This window comes from Anolis sagrei, chromosome 11 (genome assembly GCF_037176765.1).
Source record: "Anolis sagrei isolate rAnoSag1 chromosome 11, rAnoSag1.mat, whole genome shotgun sequence".
Taxonomy (NCBI): domain Eukaryota; kingdom Metazoa; phylum Chordata; class Lepidosauria; order Squamata; family Dactyloidae; genus Anolis; species Anolis sagrei.
This window is the reverse complement of record NC_090031.1, coordinates 15,848,794-15,874,996: the sequence shown is the minus strand read 5'-3', so window position 1 is coordinate 15,874,996 and position 26,203 is coordinate 15,848,794. Positions and strand designations below refer to the sequence as shown.

The window sequence follows — 26,203 nt, the reverse complement described above, 5'->3', positions numbered from 1 at the left end:
TCAGAACGGAGCCCGCCTCCTCCGCCTCCGCCGGGATGGCCTTTCCCGCCGCCTGGCGCGCCCTCAGCACGGGCCTGGTCCCGCCCGCCGCCCTGGGCCTGGTACGAGCAGCCACGGGGGGAGCGGGGGTCACGTGTGAACTGGCCTCAGGTGACACGTGAAGGGTCGGGCAGGCATGGGCTCAAGTTTGCCCATGCCTGTTCTATAGTATGGAATATATTATGTTATGTTTTATTGTGTGGTATATAATACATTATATTGTATTTATTATTATATAGAATCATAGAGTTGGAAGACATCTCATGGGTCATGTATAGCAGTGGTTCCCAACCTGTGGTCCGTGGACCACTAGTGGTCCGCAAGACCTAAAATATGGTCCACAGCCTCACCATTACTACACTGTTGCAACGGGAGCAACTGGTCTCGCAAAACCCTCTAATAGTTCCGAGGCTAGTTAAATATGGTTTAAATATGTGAGCGAGCAGATGGCGACTACTGGATGCCGTATGTTCTGTATCAGAAACTAGAGCTGATGTGGTCTATCCAATACAATTTTCTGATTCAGCACCCCAGATAACCAAACTGAATCTAAAATTGACCAAAAACTGATTCGTAACCCTTTTGGTACTAATGTTGGAGAGTGCTACCTGGCCAAAGTAGTCTCTGGTCAAGAAAAGGTTGGGAACCACTGATATATATGGGTGTGTGTATGTATAACAAGACATATATGTGTGTTTGTTTGTCTATATGTATGTATAAAGTAAAGGTAAACGTTTCCCCTTGGCGTTAAGTCTAGTCATGTCCGATTCTGGGGAGTGGTGCTCATCTCAGTTTCTAAACCAAAGAACTGGCGTTGTCTGTAGATGCCTCCCAGATCGTGTGGTCAGCATGACTGCTGAAGCGGTACCTATTGATCTACTCACATTTGCATATTTTCTAACTGCTAGGTTAGCAGAAGCTAGAGCTAACAGCGGAGCTCACCTCGCTATTCGAACCACTTTTCGGTCAGCAAGTTCAGCAGTGCAGCCCATCTGCTGCACCAACATGGGCTGTAGCTGTCCTTTCTTCTTCCCACTCCTTTGTGAACTTTCTGTCTCTGACGGGGCATGTGCTGTTGTTATTGTTGTAGTTGTTAATAATGTTATACGTCCCGCTTTCTTCTCTTAACAAGACTCAGGGCCTTTCCACACAGTCATATAATCCAGAATATCAAGGCAGAATATTTATTTATTTATTTATTTATTTATGGCATTTTAATGCTGTCCTTCTCATCCCGAAGGGGACTCAGAGCGACTTACAAGTTACATACAATATATTATATTATTAGCATAGTATAATATCAGTATTAAATATTACTTTATTGTACTATACCATTATATTGTAATATTATTAGTAATATTACATATAATATAAATATATATTTATATTTATAATATTATATTATTATTAGTGGTAGTATTATATTGCATTACATTATAATATTATAAATATTATATGTATATACAATATATTATATTATATTATACTATTTTATATTATTAGCATAGCACAGGAGACAAGATGGAACTGTCCCATGCCCCCCCCCCTTCACTATGGCCCAGAGCAGCAGTTGTTGCGGGGGGGGGGGGGGGATCCCCAACTGATGACATATGCAGGAGACAAGATGGAACTGTCCCCTGGTCCCATCTCTCTTCACTCTGGTCCAGAGCAGCAGTTAGTGCTGGGGGAGGGGTTCCCAACTGATGACATATCTGATTTGAGCTGAAACATCAGAATCCACACTGACATATATCCCAGTTCAAAACAGATAATGTGGGATTTCATTTGGCTGTATGAATGAAAGGGGCCTCAAAGTGACTCAAAAGGCTATAAACAATACAAATGACCCTTTAAAACCTACAACAACATAGAATGGCTAAAAGAGATAGCAAGGGACGCCTCATGCCTTGCACCTCTGGCTCAGTCTTCAAAGCTTTCTCCATTAAGTCTGCCTCTTGTGGTTTCCCAGGCGCTGGTGCCAGAGTCGGAGCCGGCAGACATCCCATCGGAGCGGGACCTTCACGCAGCGGTAGAGGTGCTGAAGGCCCATGGCCTGCATTCAGCGCTGGAGGAGTGGTTCCTGGAGGTACTGCAGATGGATCTGCAGGCGCGCATCTCCCCCGAGTTTTGGAGCGGCGTGTCCCAGCACGAGAACACGGCCGAAGAGGCTCAGTGCTCCCTCCTGATCCTGGATGCTTTTTCCCTCCTCTGGCGCCGGCTGGAACCCTACCTGCGCAGCCTGACCATGATGGAGGGCTGGACACAGGAGGGCTTGCTCCTCGGGACGGGCGCCCAGCCGCTCAGGGCCAAGGTACACAGCCTGCTTCGGGCCGTCCTCTTCTTCAGCACCCCTCATAGCTTCGGGGAGATGGTTCGGCAGTTCTATGGCCGCAGCTTCAAGATTTACATGTGGCGGAAGAGGAGTCGGGAGCCCAGGATGTCCGAGGGGGAGAGCGGCATGAGTGAGGACCACCAGGCAGAAAGTGAGGAGGAGGAGGAGATCTTGGGAGAGCCTGCCAGAAAAGGAAGCCAGTGCGCCGGGTGCGGGTGTCAGAGGGAGCGCTGCTGGTGCGTAACAGCTGTGGAGCACTTCCAGCAACTCAACAGTATTCTGTAAGTACAATTGTCTGCTTTTGGGAGGGGGGTCTGATGATGGAGTGAAGGGGACTTAGGGATGAAAGGGGGCCTGGGGGTCCTCTTGTGAGATTTGACCTCCATGCTGCTCTTTCCTTCAGCTTTCCTAGTTGGTGGATAATTGTTAAGAAAATGGGGGAGCTGTTTTCTGACATGTCTGAAAGTCGCCAGAAGGGGAAGGTATGCTTGATAAAGGATCCAAGAGCAACAACTAGTCTCCCCAAGCATCAAATGGAAGGAATATTAACCATAATTCCCAGCCTGTATGTCCAGTTCTCTTTGCTTGTAGACTTCTGTGTTCTACACCCGTTCCTTCTTCCTTTCCATTTCTGATTGTCACCAGAAGGTTGTAGTTGTCCTCTAGTCATGCTTTGATACTGGGAGTCTTTAGGAGTCTTTTGTTGGGCAAGGGGGCTTATTAACAAAAGACCCTCCTCATAAATGTACAGGAGAAAAACTTATTAGCAGCAGTGTGACCCAGCACCAGTTGCCAAAAGTGACAAAAAGGAACAAAAACACACAGACCAATGTTTTCTCTTCCATAGGAGGGTTTTCTTTATAGCAAAATAATATGATTGCACTATTTATAAAAACAAGGTTTCCATAACACAACATTCAATCTTCACAGTGGAGCTTCACACTGTAGCTTTATACATGACAGCCTTCACGCTGGGTTTTTATTTATTTATTTATTTATTTATTTATTTATTTGCGACATTTATATGCCGCCCTTCTCACCCTGAAGGGGACTCAGAGCGGCTTACAAGGTATATATACATACAATATATTATTAGCATAGTACAATACCAGTTTTAAGTATTGCTATTTGTACTATATCAATTATACTGTAATATTATTAATAATATTACATGTAATATAAATATATAATTATAATATCATATTATTATTATTATTATTATTACTATTATATTGCATTACATTATCTGTATAAATAAAAATGTAATATTCGTTTGTGGGATTAACAGAACTCAAAAACCACTGGGGGAATTGACATCAAATTTGGACAACATACACCTAACAACCCAATGTATGTCCTTCACTAAAAAAAATGATTTTGTCATTTGGTAGTTGTAGTTGCTGGGATTTAGAGATCACCTACAATCAAATAACATTCTGAACCCACCAACGATGGAATTGAACCAAACATGGCACAGAGTTCTCCCATGACCAACAAAAAATACTGGAAGGGTTTGGTGGGCAGTGTCCTTTGGTTTTGGAGCTGTAGTTCACCTACATCCAGAGATCACTGTGGACTCAAACAATGATGGATCTGGACCAAACTCTACACAAATACTCAATATGCCCAAATGTGAACACTGGTGGACTTTGGGGAAAATAGAATCTTGACATTTGGAAGTTGTAGTTGCTGGGATTTATAGTTCACCTACAATCACAAAGCATTCTGAACCCCACCATCGATGGAATTGGGCCAAACCTCCCACACAGAGCCCCCATGTGGGCCACAGCAACACGTGGCAGGGGACGGCTAGTAATATTATAAATATTATATGTATATAAAAGGTAAAGGTAGTCCCCTGACATTAAGTCCAGTCATGTCTGACTCTGGGGTGTGGTTCTCATCTCCATTTCTAAGCCGAAGAGCCAGCGTTGTCTGTAGACACCTCCAAGGTCTGCATGGAGTGCCGTTACCTTCCCGCCAGAGCGGTACCTATTGATCTACTCACAGTTGCATGTTTTTGAACTGCTAGGTTGGCAGAAGCTAGGGCTGACAGTGGAAGCTCACGCCGCTCCTCGGAGTCGAACCTGCGACCTTTTGATCAACAAGCTCAGCAGCTCAGTGCTTTAACCCACTGTGCCACCGGGGGCTCCAATTATATGTATATACAATATATGTTATATTATATTATATTATATTATTACAATAGCACAGGAGACAAGGTGGAACTGTCCCCTGCCCCCCCCCTTCACTCTGGCCCAGAGCGGCAGTTGGTGCTTGGGGGGGAGGGGTCCCCAAGTGATGGCATATGCAGGAGACAAGATACACGAGGCCTTCAACCTGCGGTGTCTTCTCATACCAGGCCATCTCAAACTGAGACTTACAAACACTGAAGCCTACCTCACACTGAGCCCTTTCTCCCTCTGAGACCCTCTCACACTGAGGTCTCTCTCAGACTGTGGCCTCTCACATACTGAGGTGAACTAACACTGAGGCCTACTAAGCTACAGGCATACCTTCTTATATTGAACTACAGCTTTTGCTGAATCAATGCATCCATTTAACCCTTTCAGTGCTTTACTCACAATTTGTAATTAAAATACCTAGTTAATTTTGGGCATTGGAGACTCCAGAAGCACACGTGTAACACTGAGAAGAAGAAGGGTGGCTGTTGGAACATGACCATAGACATTGACCTGTTTATAGTTCATCAGTGGCACATTTCAGAAAGGGATGACAGGATTGGTCCAATTTTTAAATAAGAGAAAAAGATTGTATGATATCTGTGGTGGGTGTCATGGATGTCCAAGTGTATTGGGCTCCCATCATCCCTTGCTGAATAAATGCTATCCTGGGGCGTGTTGGGAGTTGTTGTGGGCTCGCTCCCACCCTTGTCTACAGCGCTTGGTTTGTTTAAAATTCCATTCAGGGGCATGTGGATTTATGGCTGTGGGGTCTGTGTCTCCTTGTCAGATTTGGTTGGGGGAGTCTTCTTGAGAATGTTGAATCACAACATTTCCCCCTCACTTTTCTTTTTCTTTCAGCCAGAGGCTTAATCTACTGGAGTTGGTCAGTGCAGACGCCGTCACTAGCATCCTGCACCAGATGATTGAGGAGCGGATGGAGCGGAGGTGCCGAGGGGAGTACGAGCGATCCTTCCTCAGCGAGTTCCATGAGGTGAGGCCCAGACGGTGGACATATATCTCCCTAATTCCATGTACAGCCTGTGCCACATCCAGAAATAGGTGGCCACAGTTAGCACAGCAGGTTAAACAACCAGCTACAGAAAATCTTGCTAACTGGAAGGTTGGCAGTTCAAGCCGGGGGTGGGGTGAGCTCCCACCGTCAGCCCAACTTTCTGCTCACCTAGCAGTTCTAAAACAGCAATGTGAGTAGATCAGTAGGTACTACTTTGGCAGGGAGGTAAAAGGCGCCCATGCAAACATGCTGGTAATTTGATCAAGAAGACGTCCACGGACAACAGGCTCATTGGGATGGAAAATGAAAGAAGTGGCTGGAGTTGAGCACAGCCCCCAGATGCGTTCCCTCATCTCTCTTTGAAAAAAACCCTATCCCAGTTATATCCTACCTTGTTCGTACCCAGCATTATTTTTTTAATTTTAAATTATTACATTTGCCCCTGCCATAGGTTTTTTAAATGCTTGTGTGTTACTGTTACTGTTTATTTTTTGTTTATGTGATTTATATTAATTATTTTGTATTGATTGTTTTTGTTATTGCTTTTGTTTACTGATGTACTGTGGGCTTGGCTTTATGTAAGCTGTACTGAGTCTCTTGAGGAGATGGTAGTGGGGTATAAATAAAGTATTATTATTATTATTATTATTATTATTATTATTCTGGAGACGGAAAGGGGGAAGCCTTTGCCTCTGTCTGTGTACTGTCTGTCTTTGTTGTTAATTGTATAATGGCATTGAATGTTTGCCATAAAATTTATTCTGTAATCCGCTTTGAGTCCCCTCGGGGAGACAGAGCAGAATACGAATAAAGTATATTATGCTTTATTTCTATTCTGCTTTGTCTGCTGGTCCCCAAATGCCCTCTTCCCGTGCAGATGCTCCATCTCTCTCCTTGCCTTACCCAGCCTTAAACACGCCCCCTCTCCTCTGTTGCCCTCACCCAGTGGATTGAGAAGGTGATTGGCTGGCTCAGCCAGGTCTTCCTCCAGAGTGACAGCGGCACCTCTCCCAGCCCTGAAGCCAACCACACCTTCGAGCGCTGGCGCTGCCATGTCCAGATGTTCTTCTACCGCCAGTACGCCAGCATGCGCATAGAGGAGCTCTTTAGTATCATCCGAGGTGAGGCAAGGGTTCTGGACTGCCCCTCTTTTCCCCATGCCACCTCTACCAAGGGAGCAGGCAGGAAGGAATGTGTATGTGTCCCCCTCTCTCACTCATGCCTTCCTCTCCTTGTGCGGACTGCAGACTTCCCAGAGTCGAAACCAGCAGTGGAAGACCTGAAGTACTGCCTGGAGAGGACCAGCCAGCGGCAGCAGCTCCTCAGCTCCCTGAAAAGTGCCCTGGAAACACGGCTCCTCCATCCCGGTTGGTGTTTTGAAGCCAAGCTTGGATGCTGCCGGGCAGGGATGTTCCTGCTCCTTTTCTCACCTTGGGATCGCCTGCTTGGCAGGAGGCTCAAGATGGAGAAGCAGAGTTCCCTTATGGGGCTCAGTGTTGACCTGAGATGTGAGGGGAAGTCATAGGGAGGAGGGAGCAGGCTTGTTTGTTGATGGTCAGAGCTGTTCCACAGTGAAATATGCTTCCTTGGAGTCTGATCTCAAGGTTTTTAAGCAGAGGCTGGATGGCCTTCTCTTGGGAGTGTTTTGAAGTCCTTTATAGTCGAAGGGGGTTGGACTGGACAACCCTGGGGGTCTCTTCCAACTTTAGGATTCTTTTGATATGTGTGTGTGTCAAACATATCTATTTCTTTCTCAGTCATATATACAGCCTTCTATCTATGGCTGGATGGCCATCTGTCAAGACGGGTTGGATAGTGCCTTTTTATGGCCAAAGATGGTTGGACTGGATGGCCTTTGACATCTCTTCCAATTCCAGGATTCTATGATATATCAACCATATCTATGTATCTACTCTTTCTCTCAACCATATCATGGCCAGTGTGTTGTCGAAGGCTGTCAAGGCCAGAATCACTGGGTTGCTGTGAGTTTTCCGGGCTGGCTGGCCATGTTCCATAAGCATTCTCTCCAGTATGTTTCACCCCCATCTGTGGCAGAGGTTGAGAGGTTTGTCATGGCCATATGTCAGGGGAATTTGGATGATGCCTTCCTCCCTGGACAAAGGGGGCTGGACTAGATGGTCTCTGAGGTCTCTTCCAACTCTAGGATTTTATGATATATATTATATACGAGAGGTATTTTTTAAGTAAGGTCTGTTGGAACAGAAGTACCCAACGAAAGTTTATTTCAAAAAAGTAAATTTATTTGTAGAAAGTACATACTTGGCTCTATTTTTTGACATAGTTGCCAAGTTTGTTCAAACACTTATCATACCTCTGAACCAATTTTAAAATACCCTCTTCACGAATCCTCGCTTCAACTGGAGCCACCAAATCGTCTGTAATCAAAGAAGGGCGACCGGAGCGATCCTCATCATGAACATTGTCACGGCCATCTTTGAATTGTCGTACCCACTTACGCACTTTGCTTTCACTCATAACAGTTTCACCGTACACTTCACAAATCTGTCGATGAATTTCTGCAGCAGGCATGTTCCTTGCTGACAAAAACCGTATCACTGAGCGTTGCCAGGAGGCAGGATTAAAACGCCTCAGATGGAATAGATAACATTGGTCTCTGTGTTTTTGTTCTTTGATCACTTTGGGCTATTGGTCACTCTGCTGCTAAAAAGTTACATTTATGGTGAGAGTCTTTTGTTATTAAGCCCACTCACCCAACAGAAGTTTGGTTAACCCAACTAATGTAGAAGCTCAGCCCCTGTGCTGCTCCACCGCCCAAATTTCTGTCCCTTCTGGGTAGCTGTGGTTTCCAGAGCCAAGGATTAGAGCTCCTTCTGTTCTTGCCTTAGGGGTGAGCACGTCTGACATCATCACCCTCTACATCTCCGCCATCAAAGCCCTCCGGGAACTGGACCCTTCCATGGTGATCCTGGAGGTGGCCTGCGAACCCATCAGGAAGTACTTGCGGTGAGCAGAGATTGAGTGGCAGGCCCTTGGCCCCATTGCAGTCACTGTGGGCCTCAGTGAATGCTAGGCTTTGTGCCTAGTATTCACTTTGTGCCTAGTATTCACTTTCAGTGGAGCAACATAAGACTTTGAGTGACATTAATGTAAGTTCCTTACAGAGTTGGTTATGGTCTACAACTATTGTAGATAACTCGAATGTAAGCCTAGTTTTTCAGTCCTTTTTTTAGACTGAAAAAGTCCCCCTCGACTTATACTTGAGTCAAGGTTATTTATTATTTTACTGTTATTATTATTATGATATTTCTTATTCTACTCTATTATTATTAAATTTATTATTTTACTTTATTGTTGTTATTATTACATTTATCATTGTACTCTATTGTTATTATCACATTTATCATTTTACTCTGTTATTATTACATTTGTTATTTTACACTTTTATTACTGTTCTTGCATTTCCATTGTTTTACTCTATTATTATTATTATTATTATTATTATTATTATTATTATTATTATTATTATTATTACATTTATTATTTTACTCTATTATTTTTGGAAGGATACGTAAGCACATTTACATTGAAGAGGGTTGGAATATTGGTTTAATCAGAGTTGGGCAGTCTTATCTTAAATTACAGTTTAAGATAAGCTGTCCCCTGCCACGCGTTGCTGTGGCCCAGTCTGTGTATATGTATTTTGTGTGTATATATGTGTGTGTGTGTGTGTGTGTGTGTGTATGTATATATGTATATGTGTGTGTATATATATTTGTGTATATGTGTATATATGTGTTTTTGTGTGAATATGTGGTTTTGTGTGTGTATTGTGCATACATTCTGCTGTGTTTTTCAGTGCTTTTATGAGAGATGGTCACTCGTTGGCCAGATAGGTGTATTGTGTCCAAATTTCATGTCAATTTGTCCAGTGGTTTTTGAGTTATGTTAATCCCACAAACAAACATTACATTTTTATTTATATAGATTCAAAAACATTTAACCTATTGATGCCTCAGTTAATATCATTTTATTGGTATCTGTTTTTATTTTGAAATTGACCAGTAGCTGCTGCATTTTCCACCCTCACCTTATACTCGAGTCAGTACGTTTTCCTAGTTTTTTGTGGTAAAATTAGGTGCCTCGGCTTATTCCCAAGTATACACGGTAGTTGCCTCACTTTCCCCACAGAACCAGGGAAGATACAGTGCGACAGATTGTGGCTGGCCTCACAGGGGATGCCGAAGGGTCCAGCGACTTGGCCAGCGAACTCTCCAAGGCCGACCCAGTGACCCTGGAAAATGGCCAGGAGAGTGAGGACGATGCCTCAGATCCAGAGGACTGGGTGCCAGACCCTGTCGATGCCGACCCAGGTGAGCTTCTTCTCCTCTGGGCTGTGGAGGGCCTTCAGCTGGACCGCCAAGGATCTCTGACACAGAGGGGCTTGGGAAGAGGGTATGGCGAAGATGACCCCTTTGGCATTCTGGGCAGGAGGGCCGATGGATACCCAGGGGCTGTCCTTGACAGGTTGGCAGAGCTAAACTCAGTACATCCAGGAGTGCAGGAACACCTTCAGAAGCGATGGGGATTTGGGATGTTTACATTCTGCCTTGGCAAAGTATTTGGGTTCATTGGTGTGGAATAAACTAGGTCTTTTAAATGCTCATTGCAAAAAAATGTGTGTGGTCCCCATTCCGGTCTAAGGCACCTGCAGTCATTTTGGGGTACAGGGGTGGGGAGCAGTTTCAGCCTAAGGGTCTAGATAGTATAGTGTCTAGATCCAGGGAAGCTATGCTACCCCTCTATTCCGCCTTGGTTAGACCACATCTGGAATCACACTGTGTCTAATTCTGGGCACCACAATTGAAGGGAGATGTTGACAAGCTGGAATGTGTCCGGAGGAGGGCTACTAAAATGATCAAGGGTCTGGAGAACAAGCCCTATGAGGAGCAACTTAAAGAGCTGGGCATGTTTAGCCTGAAGAAGAGAAGGCTGAGAGGAGTCATGATGGCCATTTATATGACAAGACAGTTCTATCTTGTCTCCTGCATCTGTCATCAGTTGGGAACCCCTCCCAGCACCAACTGCTGCTCTGGGCCAGAGTGAAGAGAGAGGGGGCCAGAAGACAGTTCTACCTTGTCTCCTGTACTATGCTTATAATATAATACAATATAATATAATGTAATGTAATATATTGTATATACATATATTTATAATATTATAATGTAATACAATATAATACTACTAATAATATATTATTATTATATATTTTATATTATATATAATATTACTAATAATATAACAATATAATGGTATAGTACAATATAGTAATATATATTACTGATATTGTGCTATGCTAATAATATAATATATTGTATGTATATATATCTTGTAAGCCACTCCGAGTCCCCTTCGGGTTGAGAAGGGCAGAATATAAATGTCGTAAATAAATAAATAAATAAATGCAATAAATAGGGAGGAGGAAGCAAGCTTGTTTTCTGCTGCCCTGGAGACTAGGACGCGGAACAATGGCTTCAAACTACAGGAAAGGAGATTCCATCTGAACATTAGGAAGAACTTCCTGACTGTGAGAGCTGTTCAGCAGTGGATCTCTCTGCCCCGGAGTGTGGTGGAGGCTCCTTCTATGGAGGCTTTTAAACAGAGGTTGGATGGCCATCTATCGGGGATGCTTTGAATGCAATTTTCCTGCTTTTTGGCGGGGGATTGGACTGGATGGCCCACGAGGTCTCTTCCAACTCTATGATTCCCTCTATTGCCATTGTCTATTTCCCCCATCGCTTCCCTTTCTTTTGTAGGCAAGTTGAGTTCCAAGCGCCGCTCTTCAGACATCATCAGCCTTCTGGTCAGCATCTATGGCAGCAAAGACCTCATCAATGAGTACCGCAATCTGCTGGCCGACCGGCTTTTGCACCAATTCTCTTACAGCACAGAGAGGTGAGGAAGAGGAGGAGGAAGAGCAGCAGTTGCTTCTCTCAGGGCCTGGTATGGGGGCCTTCCTCATGCTTCTCCTTTGGCCCTAGAAACGGAAGGACCAAAGAGTTCAAAGAGTCTTCTTGGAGCGCACTTGGGTTCCCTGAAGTTGGGAAAAACAGAGGGGCATGGAGACTGGCAGAGGGGCCAGTCTGGGCCAAGTGCTCCTCTTCTTACACAAGGCTCTTGTTTTCTCTCTTCTTCAGAGAAATCCGAAACGTCGAACTGATGAAGCTGCGTTTTGGGGAGGCCCAGATGCATTATTGCGAAGTCATGTTAAAAGTAAGTGGTCTCCTCTTGGCTTCGGTGAAAGTAAACAACTTGCTATGAGTCAGGGGAGGTCTTCTGTCTGGCTCCTGGAGAGGTGGTGGTGAAAGGGGTCTCCTTGCACCCAAGGACATGGCCGACTCTCGACGCATCAATGCCAACATCCGGGACGAGGAGCAGAAGCTCCCGGAGGAGGAGAGGCCCCTCTTCGACCTCACGGCCACCATTTTGTCCAGCGAGTTCTGGCCGCCACTGAAGGAGGAGAAGCTGGAGCTGCCAGAAGAGATCAAGGAGGCCATGGAGGCCTACTCCAAGAAGTACGAGAAGCTCAAGGTGAGGTGGCCCCTTGGCCTCTGGAAAGTCTTCTCTGCTCCCCACCTTTTTGGTTCCCCTATCCTGAGTTCCAGGAGTGTACAGTGGCAACAGAGTGTGTGTGCCATGTCTGCATTGAACACAGTGTCTCCCATGGCATCAGCTCCTGAGGCAACTGGGTCCTGTAGCGTGAAGCGTGGGTTGCTGAATGTCCCCTTCACCTGAATCTCGGTCTATTCATTCCATCACAGGCCATGCGGACCTTGAACTGGAAGCCCCATTTGGGCTTGGTGAACCTGGAGGTGGAGTTGGCAGACCGGACCCTGGCCCTCTCCGTCTCATCTGTCCATGCCGCCATCATACTGCACTTCCAAAGCAAGGGTGAGTCTGCAGCGGAGCAGGGTGACCCCTGAGTGTGGAGCTGCATGTATGTGTGTGTATGTGTGTGAAGGGGGGGATAATGGGAAAGCGGGCTGGGAAGGGGCTTTGCTAGAATGTAACTTTTATTGTATTGTAAGTTTGGGCTTGGCCTCATGTTAGCCGCTACGAGTCCCCTTTGGGGAGATGGTGGTGGGGTATTAATAATATTATGTATGTATTTATTTATTTATTTGCTACATTTATATGCTGCCCTTCTCACCCCAAAGGGACTCAGAGTGGCTTACAAGATACACACACACACACACACACACACACACAATATATATTATATTATTGGCATAGTACAATATCAGTATATTATATATTACTATATTGTACTTTTATTTATTTATTTATGACATTTATATGCCGCCCTTCTCACCCCGAAGGGGACTCAGAGCAGCTTACAAGGTATATATACATACAATATATTATATTATTAACATAGTACAATATCAGTATTGTATATTACTATGTTGTACTGTACCATTATATTGTAATATTATTAGTAATATTACATGTAATATAAATATAAGTATATAATTATAATATATTATTATTAGTAGTATTATATTGCACTACATTATCATATTATAAATATTATATGTATATACAATATGTTATATTACATTACATTATATTATATTATTAGCATAGCACAGGCAACAAGATAGAACTGTCCCCTGGCCCGCTCCCTCTTCACTCTTGCCCAAAGTAGCAGTTGGTGCTGGGGGAAGGGGTCCCCAGCTGATGACACATGCAGGAGACAACGTGGAACTGTTCCCTGGCCCAATAATAATAATAATAATAATAATAATAGTAATAATAGTAGTAATAATAGTAGTAATAATAATAATAATAGTTCTTATTAACTGGTGTGCTTTGTCTTCCTTGCCTCCGGCCCCATTTCTGCTATGTCCCCCCCAGAGACCTGGACCCTGGAGGAGCTGAGTGAGGTGTTGAAGGTGCCAGCGGCCCCCCTGCGGCGCAAGATGACCCTGTGGGTGCAGCAGGGGGTGCTGCGGGAGGATCCCTCTGGCACCTTCACAGTCGTTGAGGAGCAGCAGAAGGACCGGGCCGAGAAGGTGGTCCTGATTGACAGCGACGAGGAGGGGGACTCCGCCACCGCCTCCCAAGCCGACCAAAAGGAAGAGGAGCTGCAGGTAAGCCCTCCAATTGGCTGCTTGAAGTGGGATGTGTGTGTGTGTGTGCATGTGCTAATAATATAATATATTGTATATTCATATAATATTTATATTATAATTTAAATTGTGTTATTTTAAATGGTGTATTTTAATATTTAGATAATTGTTTTTTAATGTTTATGTATTGTACCCAGGCATTGAATATTTGCCATGTATATGTTGTGCTCCGCTCTCAGTCCCCTTTGGGGTGTGAAGGGCGGAATATAAGTGTTTTAAATAAATAAATAATAAATATAATGTAATACAATATAGTAATATAATATTATAATTATATATTTTATATTAATTGTAATATTACTAATAACATTAAAGTATAATGGTATAGTACAATATAGTAATATATAATACTGATACTGTGTTATGCCAATAATATATTATATTGTGTATATATATATATCTTGTAAGCCACTCTGAGTACCCAGAGAAATGTTGTAAATAAATAAAGAAAATAAACAGTCCCCAGGAGGAATCTGGCCAGGCCAGAACTGGGCTTCCGCTGTCCGAAAGGTATGGCATTTCCCAAGGAAGGAATTTTTCCACCTCTTGTGTGTTTTCATGGCTCCTATCCTGTCTCCTATCTTTCATTTATACGTTCTGGTTGAAAAATTAAGAGCTATTCTATCATGGGAGCCACTTCCCTCCGTCTGCTTTTGTTGTGGCAGGTATTCTGGACCTACATCCAGGCCATGCTGACCAACCTAGAGAGCCTCCCGCTGGAGCGTATCCACAGCATGCTCAAGCTCTTTGTCATGACGGGCCCCATGGTTACGGAGCCCGACCTCCAGGAGCTCCAGGGCTTCCTGCAGAAGAAGGTCCGGGACCAGCAGCTCATCTACTCGGGGGGCGTCTACCGCTTGCCCAAGAGCGGCACCTGAGCAAGGACCTCCCTCTCTTTGTGGGAGAGGAAGGCTCATTGGCTCGCCAGTGGTGCCATGGTGCAACCCAATGGGCTCAGCAGCTCAGATATGGGGAGCAGGCCCTCTCAAGGCAACTGGACACGGGAAGGACGGTGTTGTCAAAAAGTGGGCCTTATTGCACAAAGCATCTGCTTCTTTGGTTGTCTTTGTTTACAATACAATGCCTTGCATTTTGTCCCATGAATCGCAGTGGAGCCTTTATTATTAGTAGTATTTCCCCCATTTTTCTCTCTAAAACAAGAGACTTGCTTCTTTATTTCTCTCACTAGCCGTCCCCTGCCACGCATTGCTGTGGCCCAATCTGGTGATTTGGAAAATAAAGTAATAAGAAAGTGTTGGTTTCTAATATATGTAATTTCTTTATGTTTGTGAGTAAACAGTATTTCTTGTTGTTTGATGTGGAGATTGTCTGGTTTGCCTACTCAGGAACATGCAACATATAATTGTCCTTCTTCAGGGGTCCCTTTCAAATCTAGGATACTATATGTGTGCATGTGAATCATAGCTATCTATATCTATGGCCGGATGGCTTGTTGTCAGGAGGGCTTTGATTACGTTTTCTTACCATGGTGAAGGGAGTTGGACTGGATGGCCTTAAGTATTTTCTGTTGGTCATGGGGATTCTGTGTGGGAAATTTGCCCCAATTCTGTCGTTGGTGGGATTCAGAACGCTCTTTGATTGTAGGTGAACTATAAATCCCAGTAACGACAACTCCCAAATGTCAAGGTCTATTTCCCCCAAACTCCATCTGTGTTCATATTTGGGCATATGGAATATTCCTGCCAAGTTTGGTCCAGATCCATCATTGTTTGAGTCCACAGTGCTCTCTGGATGTAGGTGAACTACAACTCCCAAACTCAAAGTCAATACTCACCGAACCCTTGTAGTGTTTTCTGTTATTCATGGGAGTCCTGTATGCCCCGGCTGGTTCAATTCTATCATGCTATTTGATTGTAGGTGAACTATAAATCCCAGCAACTACAACTCCCAAATTACAAAATCAATTTTTTTGAGTGAAGGACATACATTGGGTTGTTAGGTGCAGGTTCTAACCTGTAAAGCCCTGAATAGTTTGGAACCCGCCTACCTGCATGACCACATTTCTGTGTACGAACCCACACGATCTCTTCGTTCATCTGGGGTGGCCCTGCTCTCACTCCCACCTCCCTCGCAGGTGCGATTGGTGGGGATGAGGGAAAGGGCTTTCTCCATGGTGGCCCCCTGACTCTGGAACTCACTTCCCAAGGATATCAGACAAGCCCTCACACTGACAGTCTTTAGGAGGAGTCTGAAAACGTGGCTGTTCCAGTGTGCCTTCCCTGAATAAAGGAAACAATCCCCTGCAAATACCCTGAGAAGCACTTTAATTACCCGTTGGGTTGCTCTTTACTTTTGATTTAAAACCCTCCAACTAGAGACATCCTCTGTTCAGCATTTATTTTTAAAGTTTTAACTATTACATTTGACCCAGCCATAGGTTTTTAAATTCTTGTGTTTATTGTCTACTTGTGAGTTATATTAATTGTATTGTTTAGTTTGTTTATTGCTTGTAATTTTATTATTGCTTGTTGTTTTTGATGTGTTGTTGGGCTTGGCCTTATGTAAGCCTCTCTACCCCCCCCCCTTCTCACTCTTCCTCTGCTCTTTCCCCCTCCCTCCTCCTCCTCCCTCCCCTTGCTGGAGCCACCCTTCCTCCTCCCTCCCTGCTTCCCCACTGGCATGGGGCTCTCACCCAGTCGCCCAGGAAGAAGCCCTGGCGGAAGCTACATTGGCGGCCCTCTCCGGCCCCAGGGGAAGAAGCCCCGGGAAGCAACTGGGAAGAAGCCCTGGCAGAAGCTACCTTGGCAGCCCTCTCCATGCCCCTCGCTGGTGCCACTTTGGCATGTGGGGTTTATAGATCTGTGTGTACAGTGTTTTAAAAAATTAAAACACTTGTATTTTAATTTTTTTAAAGAAAGTGAAACAGTGAGTCTGTGGGAAGTGAACCACAAACTACCGAGGGAACACTGTACACCTATTTAAAAAACCAATCAGGATCTTCTTTCCTCCCCTCTCAGGTCTTTTTATTATATCCCTCAAAAAATGAAAATAGCTCAATTCTTCTAGCATAAAAATAGAGCGGTGGGAAACAAATTCAATGTTTACCTATCATTTTTCGGAGGTGAAGCCCCTTTTGGGCTGTGCACCATGGCACTGTCAGAAAAAGAGCAAGTGTATGACTGAGATCAAGGGGCACCCCTGAAGAGGTGCCCCTTCGTGACAGCAATGCCTAGAGCAACCGGGCAGCTCAGGGGTCCGCCAGGAAGAGGGCGTCTCTGTGTCTCCATCTAGGGAACGCCCTGTTGGCCTTCTTGCTGTTCGTGGTTGAAGGATAGACAGATGGACGCAGCGTGGCTCAGGCCCGGTCCTCCTTCATCCATTGCAGAAGTTGCGGCACAAAGTATGTGATGATTACATCGGCCCCTGAGGGAGGAAGGGTGGACCTTTACTGCCACAAACAAACCAAGAATGGGTACTTCCTCCTTGATGCTGATCTCCTCCGGCTTTGTCCAAAACAAGCTCCTCTCTTTTCCATCTTTCTGCCACTCTAATCCCTTGGCAGCTCCCACCAGAGTCCATAGGGCTCACCTGCTCGCCTGAACCCAGCCAAGGCTTCCATCACCACGGCCTTCAAGTCAAAGGCCCCGGCCTGTGCCCCGTGCCACAGCATGGCAAACTCCCCGGAGACGTGGTAGATGGCCAGCGGGTGGTTGGGGTGCTGGGGAAACACACATCCAGAGGTCAGTGAGAGGCCTCTGCCCACCTAGTATGCTCCCCTCCCACTCCCACTCGGCTTACTCTGTCCTTGACCTCCCGCACCAGGTCCAGGTAGGGCATGCCAGGCTTGACCATCAGCAGGTCGGCTCCCTCCTTCACATCCCGGTCCTGGCAGGAGGAACAGAGGCCATTGGAAACGGAGAACGGGGTAAGATAAAGACCCTTCCCACTGCCCACATCAAAGGTCCCAACTGCCTTGAACACCCAGGTTGTTATAAGGCAGTGGTTCCCAACTTTTCAGCTCCCACAGTTTTTAACAGCTGGTAAACTGGCTGGGATTTTTGGGAGTTGAAGTTCAAAACACCTGGAGGTCCAAAGTTTTGGAGCCATTGTTATAAGGCATGGCTCAAACTCAAGGCCTGTGGGCTGAATACAGCCTGCCATGTCCTTTTCTCTGTCCAGATGCTGGACTACAACTCCTCATTAGACGCTATGACTAGAGCGCATGGGAGTTGTGGTACAGGAACATCTGGGAGGCTGTAGTTTGTTCTGTTTGTTCATGAGAGCGGGGTTTGGATTGAGAGACCAGGCTTGTGGATAGGAGACACCCTTTAACCTTTCTCCAGTCTCAGAGCTATAGGGTTGCAACTCCCATCATCCCCAGTCTGCAAGGCAGGTAATCAACAATGATGGGAGTTGCCATTAAATAACATCTGGTTACCCAAACTGGGTAAAAACTAAAGAGCCCTGGCCACTATTTTTAAAAAGTAGCTCTTTGGTCTCCATGGATTCAACGTCCGTTTGAAAGCAACCACAAAACATTGTTCCCTCGCTACTTCGTGAGTTCGCTTTATGTATATTCAGTTTTGCGGATTTTAAAAAAAAATAATTTAAAATATTTACATGACAACGGGCCTCAGAAAGGGAGGCCCGTTGTTCAGGTCCTGTTGCTTTTTTTTTGCTCATTCCTTAATGTATAAATATTACATAAATATAAATAATGTATAAATATTACTTTTTTTGTTGTGTCAGGAGCAACTTGCGAAACTGCAAGTCGCTTCTGGTGTGAGATAATTGGCCATCTGCAAGGATGTTGCCCAGGGGACGCCTGGATGTTTTGATGTTTTTACCATCCTTGTGGGAAGTTTCTCTCATGTCCCCTCATGAGGAGCTGGACCTGATAGAGGGAGCTCATCTCCCCGGATTCAAACCTGCGACCTGTCGGTCTTCAGTCCTGCCGGCACAGGGGTTTAACCCACTGCACCACCGGGGGCTCCTAAATATTACACAAAATATAAATATAGAAATAGAAATAATGTATAAATATTAGAAATAAAAATAGAAATAATGTATAAATATTATCATTAAAATATAATAATATAATATATATAATATAATATCATTCATTCATAATATAATAATATATTAATATACTTCACGGATTTTCACTTATTGCGGATGGTCCTGGAACATAACCCCCGCGATAAGTGAGGGAACACTGTTAAGCTGATGTGTCCCTCCTCTGTGGAAATGTGTTTGACAGATTTTGATCTCTATGCAGACAGGACTGGCAAGGCCCACTGCCAAGTGAGACCCACTGGCTGTCTCTTCTGGGGCACACGGCAGAGGGCTGGGCTTCCCTTTTGGAGGCAGCAATGGTCTCGTTTTGCCATTCCGTAAGTTCTCTCAGAGGGATTCTCCCCTAGCAAGGGCCCTTTTTCAAGGCCGGCCCCATAGTGCTCCGCTCACCGCTGCCCGCAGAGCCAGCCCTCGGGATCCTGGGGGAAGCTGGTAACACCGCCTGTCTCCAAAAGCAGGCTTGGACAAGGCTGCATCCCTGCAGGGCAAGGAAGGAGAAGAAAATAAGGACCTTTTGCTGAGGTTTCCCTCTCAGGAAAAAGCGGTGGAAAGATGCCTTTGCTGGCATCTAGCCCTTTGGAATGGGGGCTCCTGAGGGTTTGGGGCAGTGCCACCCTGAATTGCCGACGGACCACCCCTCCGAGGGCTGATGGGGAGGAAGGGATGTGGCAATCAGGGACAGGGTGCCCGCTTTGCTCCTCGAAGTCACAGGGGACACCCCTCCCTTCGCCAAACATCTCAGGAGCCCCTCCATACCGGAAAGGGCCGTAGAAGCAGGAGGCAAACTTGGCACTGTAGCTCATGATCGAAACCTGCAGAGGCAAAAGAAAAGTGAGGGAGTTCCAGTCTGCAGCTCCCCCCCCCCCTTAGAAGCCAGTCATATTGAGGAAGGGGGAGTGGGGGCTTTTCGCAGTGGGAGCAGCTCTTAACATCCATCAGCACCCACCTTGTTGCCCAGGTCATTGGAGATTAAGGCCTCCTTGATGGCCCGGATGCGCCCATCCATCATGTCCGAAGGAGCCACAATGTGGCACCCTGGAGGAAGAGGAAGAAGAAGGTGTGAATGGAACAGCAGCAGGGCCCTCAGCCCTAATATCATGAGTTCGAAGCCAGACCGGGTTGGAGTGGGTTTCCAACCAATTGTGTGTAGCCTGTTGTCAACCTTTGCAACCCGAAAGACAGTTGCATCTGTCAAGTAGGAAAATAAGGTACCACCTTAAAGTGTGGGGAGGCTAAATTAACTGATTTATGAGACCATAAAGTAGACTCCAAGAAAGCATTCCACCGGGGAAGCATGCGGGGAATGCGGAAGTGCTTCATCAGTGTCGCAGATGGACGATGAAAGCGACAGCTCCCCTGGCGGCCAGAAAAAGTTAAATAGCCTCTGTGTATGTCTGTATATGTTTGTACGTCAAAAATTGGCATTGAATGTTTGCCATATATGTCTACACTGTAATCCTCCCTGAGTCCCCTGCGGGGTGAGAAGGGCGGAATATAAAAAAGCTGTAAGTAAATAAATAAATAAATAAATAAATAATGGGTACAAGTACCCCGGCACTCAGATCAATCAGGATCCTTTTGCCCAACAGCAGACGAATAATAATAATAATAATAATAATAATAATAATAATAATAAAACTTTATTTGTACCCCGCTACCATCTCCCCAAGGGACTCGGTGCAGCTTACATGAGGCCGAGCCCATAATACAACAATACAATCAATAACAATAACAATGCAAGCAATTAAAATCAAATAAAACAATAACATAAGCATTAACTGTAAGACAACACACTTTAAAATCTATGGGTATAACCGAATGTAATTAAAAATTAAAAAAATAATGCTGGACATGGGCGAAAAAGTGACACGTTTGTGAAAACATACAAGCAGACCTAAAACAATATAAAGTGCTTTGGAGGACAAAGTGCTGTGGGATCATTATTCTGGGAAGGCACACTGGAACAACCACGTCTTCAAGCTCCTCCTAAAGACTGCCAGAGTCGGGGCATGCCTGATGTCTTTAGGAAGTGAGTTCCAGAGTCGAGGGGCCACCACCGAAAAGGACCTCTCTCTTTCGTCCCTCAATACAGGTGGGAGCGCGAGCAGGGCCTCTCCAGATGATTGAAGAGATCGTGTGGGTTCATATACAACTCCTAAGCATCCCTTTTCTCCCGCCAGGTCTCCTCCAACCATTGGCTCTTGTGGTTGGAGACTCCACTGTCTAATACTAAGGTGTGCAGATAAAGCCTTTCTGCATCAAAGTTCCTGCCCATCTGTTTATTTCCACCTGAATCATACTATTATTCCTGCTTCGTGTCTGGGCTGCTCTCTCTAGCAATCCCTATACCGTTCTAATGATATTAGTTATACAAGGCATGGGCAAACTTGAGCCATCCAGATGTTTTGGACTTCAACTCCCACAATTCACAACAGTCTCAGGCCACTTCCAGTTCCTAATTCGAGCCACAAAGAGAGGCAGATAAATATTATTACTATTATAAAGTTCCCTTGCTACTTGACGGTTCGCTTTTTGTGGACTCGCTGTTTCGCAGTTAAAAAAAATTTAATTACAAATATACAGTACGAGTAGCGAGGGAACACTGAGCAGAAAGGCCCCGCCAATGCACTCTGAATGCAAGGCCGGGCTGGCAGTGGCGGCGTATACTTAGCCTCCTTGCCCTCTTTACCTTCCTCCTCCTTGGCACCTCCCTTCCCGCCAAGTGAGAGTGAATGAGAGAGAGAGGCCACTTCATCACCGCCTGGGCCTCTTGCCGCCGCTTGGACCCCATGACGCCAGTGGCAAGGTGCCTCTCTCACTCACTCAGTTGGCTCTTCTTCCCTCCTCGCCCTCTTTACCTTCCTTTATGTCACTGCGGCTGCTGCTGCTCCAGAAGCGGCGGCGGAGGCACCACGTCGCCTCTTGCCGCTGCTTGGGCCCTACGATACCTCTGCTGCCTCCTCAATCGCTCCAGAAGCGGTGCCTCCGCTGGGACTATCCAGCAGAGGAGTTGTGGGGCACAAGCAGTGGCAGGAGGCCCTTGCCACAGTGCCGAGGCTGGGCTTGTTGGTGGGAAGGGAGGGCCAAGGAGGAGGTGGACGAAGGTAAAGAGGGCCAGGAGGGAAGGGGCATCCCTACTTCACGGAATTTCACTTATCGTGGGTGGTAATACCCATGATAAGTGAGGGAACATTGTATTATTACTACTACTACTATTTTCTACCGACTGGGAAGAGGGGCTGCCAAAGCCACAACCCACCTCCCACCTCTCTCCTCACCTGCCTTGGCGTAAGCCAGGGCCACCTCTGCCAGCCTCTGGCAACTGGCCTCGTTCTGAAGGGTGCCGTCGGTCCGCAGGATCCCTGGGGAGACAAGCAGAAGCCAGGTGAGACCTCCCAGGCGCCCTGGTGCCCCCTCCCCTCCCCGCCTGTGGCCCTCAGACTCTGTGTCCGTACCGCAGTGGCCGTGGGAGGTGTAGGGGCACAGGCAGACGTCGCAGGCGATGAGCAGCTCAGGGAACAAGGAGCGGACCCTTCGTATGGCCTGGATCACAGGGGTCTCTTCACCGTCGGCTGCAGAGCCACACTCGTCCTGCGATGCGGGACAGAGGGAGAAGGGCAGCAGTTGACCTCTCAAATTTATAGCTAGCCAGGCAAAGGCCCCACAACCCTTTGGGGCCAGAGATGTTGAGTGAGTGGGCTTATTAACAAAAGACCCTCCCTATGAGTGTATAGCGGAGTAACTTATTAGCAACAGTGTGACCCAGCACACAGCCCAAAGTGATAAAAAGAACAAAAACACAATGTTATCTCTTCCATAGGAGGCTTATGTTTCTGCAAAATAATATGGTCGCATTATTTACAAAAGCAAAGTTTCCATAAGACAAATAAACAAATACACAGTAGCCTTCACACTGGAGCTTTCTCACACAAGGCTTCTCTCACACAAAGGTTTACCTCACACTCCTCAGAACAACACTAGCTTTGGCTCACTGACTCTAATAGGCTTGTGCCTACTCGCTCTTTCAGTGCTTGAGTCACACTTTGTGTAATCAAAAATACCCAGTTAATAATTAATATTTCTGACAAAGGATGCTAAGCAGAACCCCACCGCCTGCCCTGTCCCACCTTGATGGCTTTGCTGGGGACCCCAAACATCAGGATACACTTCAGCCCGTCGGCCACCAAGGGGCGCAGCAGCTCCTCCAGACGGTTGACTCCGTGCCTTTGGGGGAGAGCGGGGAGGAATCCATAAGAAAAGGAAGTGAGGGATTCACCCATAGGACCCCAAGCCCATCCAGCCTAACTCTTGGCAGTTTCTCACAGTGGAACCCCTCTCCCCCCCCCTCGGTTCCTTAGGTTTTTCTTTGTAGTAAAATAGTATGGTTGCATTATTTACAAAAATAATCAAAAATCATTGAGCAACGCCAATTTTAAATAATAATAACAGAATTATTAATAAATTACTAATAGGAGTCATTTGGTCCCTTTTAACATTTGTTTAGAGCCTCTTAAGTGTGTGCCAGGCCCCGTTTTGCCCATTTAGTGCCTTTCAGAAGTTCCTTAGGACCTCTTAAGTGTGTGCCAGGCCCCGTTTTGTCCATTTGGTGTCTTTCAGAAGTTTTTACAGCCTCTTACGTGTGTGCCAGGCCCCGCTTTGCCCATTTAGTGCCTTTCATAAGTTCCTTAGGGCCTCTTAAGTGTGTGCCAGACCAAGTTTGGTCCATTTAGTGCCTTTCATAAGTTCCTTAGGGCCTCTGAAGTGTGTGCCAGACCCAGTTTTGCCCATTTGGTGCCTTTCTGAAGTCACTGTGACCCCTTCCAAGCCAATAAGAGAATGAGAAGAAGGGGGGGAGGCATCACAACTTCAACACCCCCAAGGAAGAGAGGCCTATCACTCAGCCCCAAGTTCCAACAACAGGGCCTTTTATCTGTCTGGGGCGGTGGTGTGGGGAGGATCCCTTATCTCCAGAACTCAGCAAAGCAGCCCCGCCTCCTTTGGCCAACTACTTCAGAGGCATTTCTGTTGAGATCTGGATCAGGGAGGAGGGGAGAGCAGAAGCATAGCCGTCCCCCCAACTATATTTCTCCCCAAAATGAACCTTTGGAGGGCAGGGGACTGGCCCTGGTTCCCTCCCCCCCCCCCCGGCCCCATCTTCCACTGGACATTGCCCTGCTGCTCTTCTCTCCCGCATTACTGGGCAGCCCGCCTCTGTTTTGGGAGCATTGGGCCCACAGGTTGCCTCTTGCCCTATGGACCCTGATCCATGGGAGTGTCCACTCACCGGGCCTGGCCAGGGAGGCTGGCGATGGGCTCCACCGCATCCGGGTTGTCCCTGAAAGGGTGAAAGTGGGAGAGAGGACATCAGAGAGGCACCCACCTCCCAAGAACCAGAAAATTTGGGGGGGGGGCAGGATTATTATTATTATTATTATTATTATTATTATTATTATTATTAGAAACACAACAAGATTAGTACACAGCGAACAAGATCACCCTGCTGGTGGTTGTATTGGGTCACACGTTGGACCCTTCCCAAGTGTCTAGGACAGGGGTCCACAAACTTTTAAAGTCACAGTCCTTCAAACTGTTGGCGGGCCGGATTATAATTAGAAAAAAACCCACGAATGAGTCTCTATGCACACTGCACATATCTTATTTATAGTGGGAAAAACATTTAAAAACAATACAATAATTAAAATTAAGAACAATTTCAACAAATATAAACTTATTAGTATTTCAATGGAAAGTGTGGGCCTACTTTTGGCTGATGAGATAGGATTGTTGTTGTGTGCTTTCAAGTAGTTTCATACTTAGGTTGACCCTGAGCGAGGGCCGGGTAAATGACCTTAGAGGGCCGCATCCGGCCTCCGGGCCTTAGTTTGAGGACCCGTGGTCTAGGACTATGATGGATTGGCGAATAATGCGTGCAGATCCCAGTAGGGTGGCCTTTGCAGCGACAGGTGGTGATTTGGTCAGTGCCGATTGTGTTTAAGTGCAGGCCAAGGTCTTGAGGTACTGCGCCCAGTGTGTTGATCACCATTGGGACCACCTTGACTGGCTTGTGCAGAGTCATTATTATTATTAATATTATTACACAACAAGATTAGTACACAGCAAACATGATCACTATGTTGGCTGTTATTATTATTATAAGGTCAAGGAAGCAGGAAGTCAAGGAAAGGCCTTTCCGTCGTAGGGCTTAATGCCACTCACGTGACAAAGACCGGGTAGATGAGGTTGGAAGCCTGGAAGGCAGAGGCAGAGGCCTGCCAGGACCGGAGCACCGGGTGGAAGTAGCCGCTCTGCAGGAGGGACTCCATTGCTGCTTCTGGTGCCAAGAGACTCGCCCTGGAAGAGGAGGAGAAGGAAAGAAAAGGACAATGGTGTGCGGTTGTGAGCCTTCAAGTCACTGTGGTACTTCTCTCCTGGGGTCTCAGAGAGTGGAACCCACCAAGCTTCAGCCAATGAGGGTTTAGCGTGGTCAAGGGAGGATCCAAACCCTGACCTCCAGTCTTACAAAAGGTAAACAAAGCAGGTACAGCTATAACATCCATGCAATGGATGATAATAATAATAATAATTATTATTATTATTTATTTATTTATTTATTTATACATACCCTGCCATCATCTCCCAGAAAGACTTGGGGCGGCTTACAAAGCTCTCAAAGGTGCAAATGAACAAAATACAATAATTACAGAAACAACGTAAAGCTTGAAACCAACCCAGTGACCTGTAATAGGGGATGAAAAAGCACTTCTGTGTGGGTGCGTGCATGCGGGTTTCGTCAGCCCAACTCTTGACTGCTTGTGCAAGTTTCTGGACACACCTCTCCCCCACCCTTTGGAGAAGGTCCCAATGCTGATCCTGACTTTTCACACACTCCCACACCCAAATCCCCAGGTGAGAACTCCCTTTGGGTCGCCTTCAAGGGCCTGTTCCATAATAGCAATGGGTTTGGGAGCCCCTTCCTCTCAAAGCCCTGCTCCAATACTTGCCTTGTACAGGACAGCAAATGGCAGGGGATCAGGCAGGCAAAGACTTTCCCTTCTTCTCTTCCACTTTCCCAGCAGCCCCTGCATAAGCACACCCCTTGGACTGCATAACCACTCCCTCCTGATGCCCATACTCTCTCCTTAAAGGGCCAGAAGCATGGTTTGCCCACTGCTGCCATCTCCTGGGTTAAGAGTGGAGTTTCTACGGCAGTGTTTTGCAACCTTCCTAATGCCACAACCCCTTGATACCCTTCATCATGTTGTGGAGACCCCCAACCATAATATTTTTGTTGCTACTTCATAACTGTCATTTTGCTACTGTTACGAATCGTCATATAAATATCTGATATGCAGGATGGATTTCCATTCACTGGACCAAGTATGGCACAAATACCCTATACGGTCGCCCACATTTGAATACTGGTGGG

General features: G+C 46.1%; 2 protein-coding genes across 2 annotated transcripts; one reads left to right on the top strand and one right to left on the bottom strand.

Annotated features, from left to right (window-relative positions):
* The first annotated feature begins 17 nt into the window (after positions 1 to 17).
* Positions 18 to 14,995, top strand: ANAPC2 (anaphase promoting complex subunit 2). The gene is made up of 13 exons (XM_060757231.2): positions 18 to 101; positions 2,009 to 2,652; positions 5,416 to 5,548; positions 6,516 to 6,690; positions 6,817 to 6,936; positions 8,437 to 8,554; positions 9,740 to 9,921; positions 11,365 to 11,503; positions 11,746 to 11,821; positions 11,936 to 12,139; positions 12,370 to 12,499; positions 13,466 to 13,701; positions 14,406 to 14,995. The coding sequence occupies exons 1-13, from the start codon at positions 36 to 38 to the stop codon at positions 14,616 to 14,618; spliced, it is 2,436 nt and encodes an 811-aa protein (XP_060613214.2). The 5' UTR covers positions 18 to 35; the 3' UTR covers positions 14,619 to 14,995.
* A 1,704-nt stretch (positions 14,996 to 16,699) lies between these two features.
* On the bottom strand, positions 16,700 to 25,953 carry ALAD (aminolevulinate dehydratase). The gene is made up of 12 exons (XM_060757234.2): positions 25,779 to 25,953; positions 24,994 to 25,128; positions 24,062 to 24,112; positions 22,905 to 23,001; positions 22,233 to 22,368; positions 22,056 to 22,139; positions 19,724 to 19,812; positions 19,534 to 19,589; positions 19,168 to 19,255; positions 17,500 to 17,586; positions 17,290 to 17,419; positions 16,700 to 17,124 (listed from the first exon to the last, which is right to left on the bottom strand). The coding sequence occupies exons 2-12, from the start codon at positions 25,098 to 25,100 to the stop codon at positions 17,057 to 17,059; spliced, it is 993 nt and encodes a 330-aa protein (XP_060613217.2). The 5' UTR covers positions 25,101 to 25,128; positions 25,779 to 25,953; the 3' UTR covers positions 16,700 to 17,056.
* Between the last annotated feature and the right edge of the window lie 250 nt (positions 25,954 to 26,203).

Coding starts and splice junctions, on each gene's coding strand:
- ANAPC2 (XM_060757231.2), top strand. CDS start 36: ATGGCCTTTCCCGCCGCCTGGCGCGCCCTCAGCACGGGCCTGGTCCCG. Junction 8,555..9,739: donor CCCATCAGGAAGTACTTGCG/GTGAGCAGAGAT, acceptor CTTTCCCCACAG/AACCAGGGAAGATACAGTGC. Junction 11,822..11,935: donor ATTGCGAAGTCATGTTAAAA/GTAAGTGGTCTC, acceptor CTTGCACCCAAG/GACATGGCCGACTCTCGACG.
- ALAD (XM_060757234.2), bottom strand. CDS start 25,100: ATGGAGTCCCTCCTGCAGAGCGGCTACTTCCACCCGGTGCTCCGGTCC. Junction 22,140..22,232: donor CACCTCCCACGGCCACTGCG/GTACGGACACAG, acceptor TTGTCTCCCCAG/GGATCCTGCGGACCGACGGC. Junction 17,125..17,289: donor GGCTGGGTTCAGGCGAGCAG/GTGAGCCCTATG, acceptor TTCCTCCCTCAG/GGGCCGATGTAATCATCACA.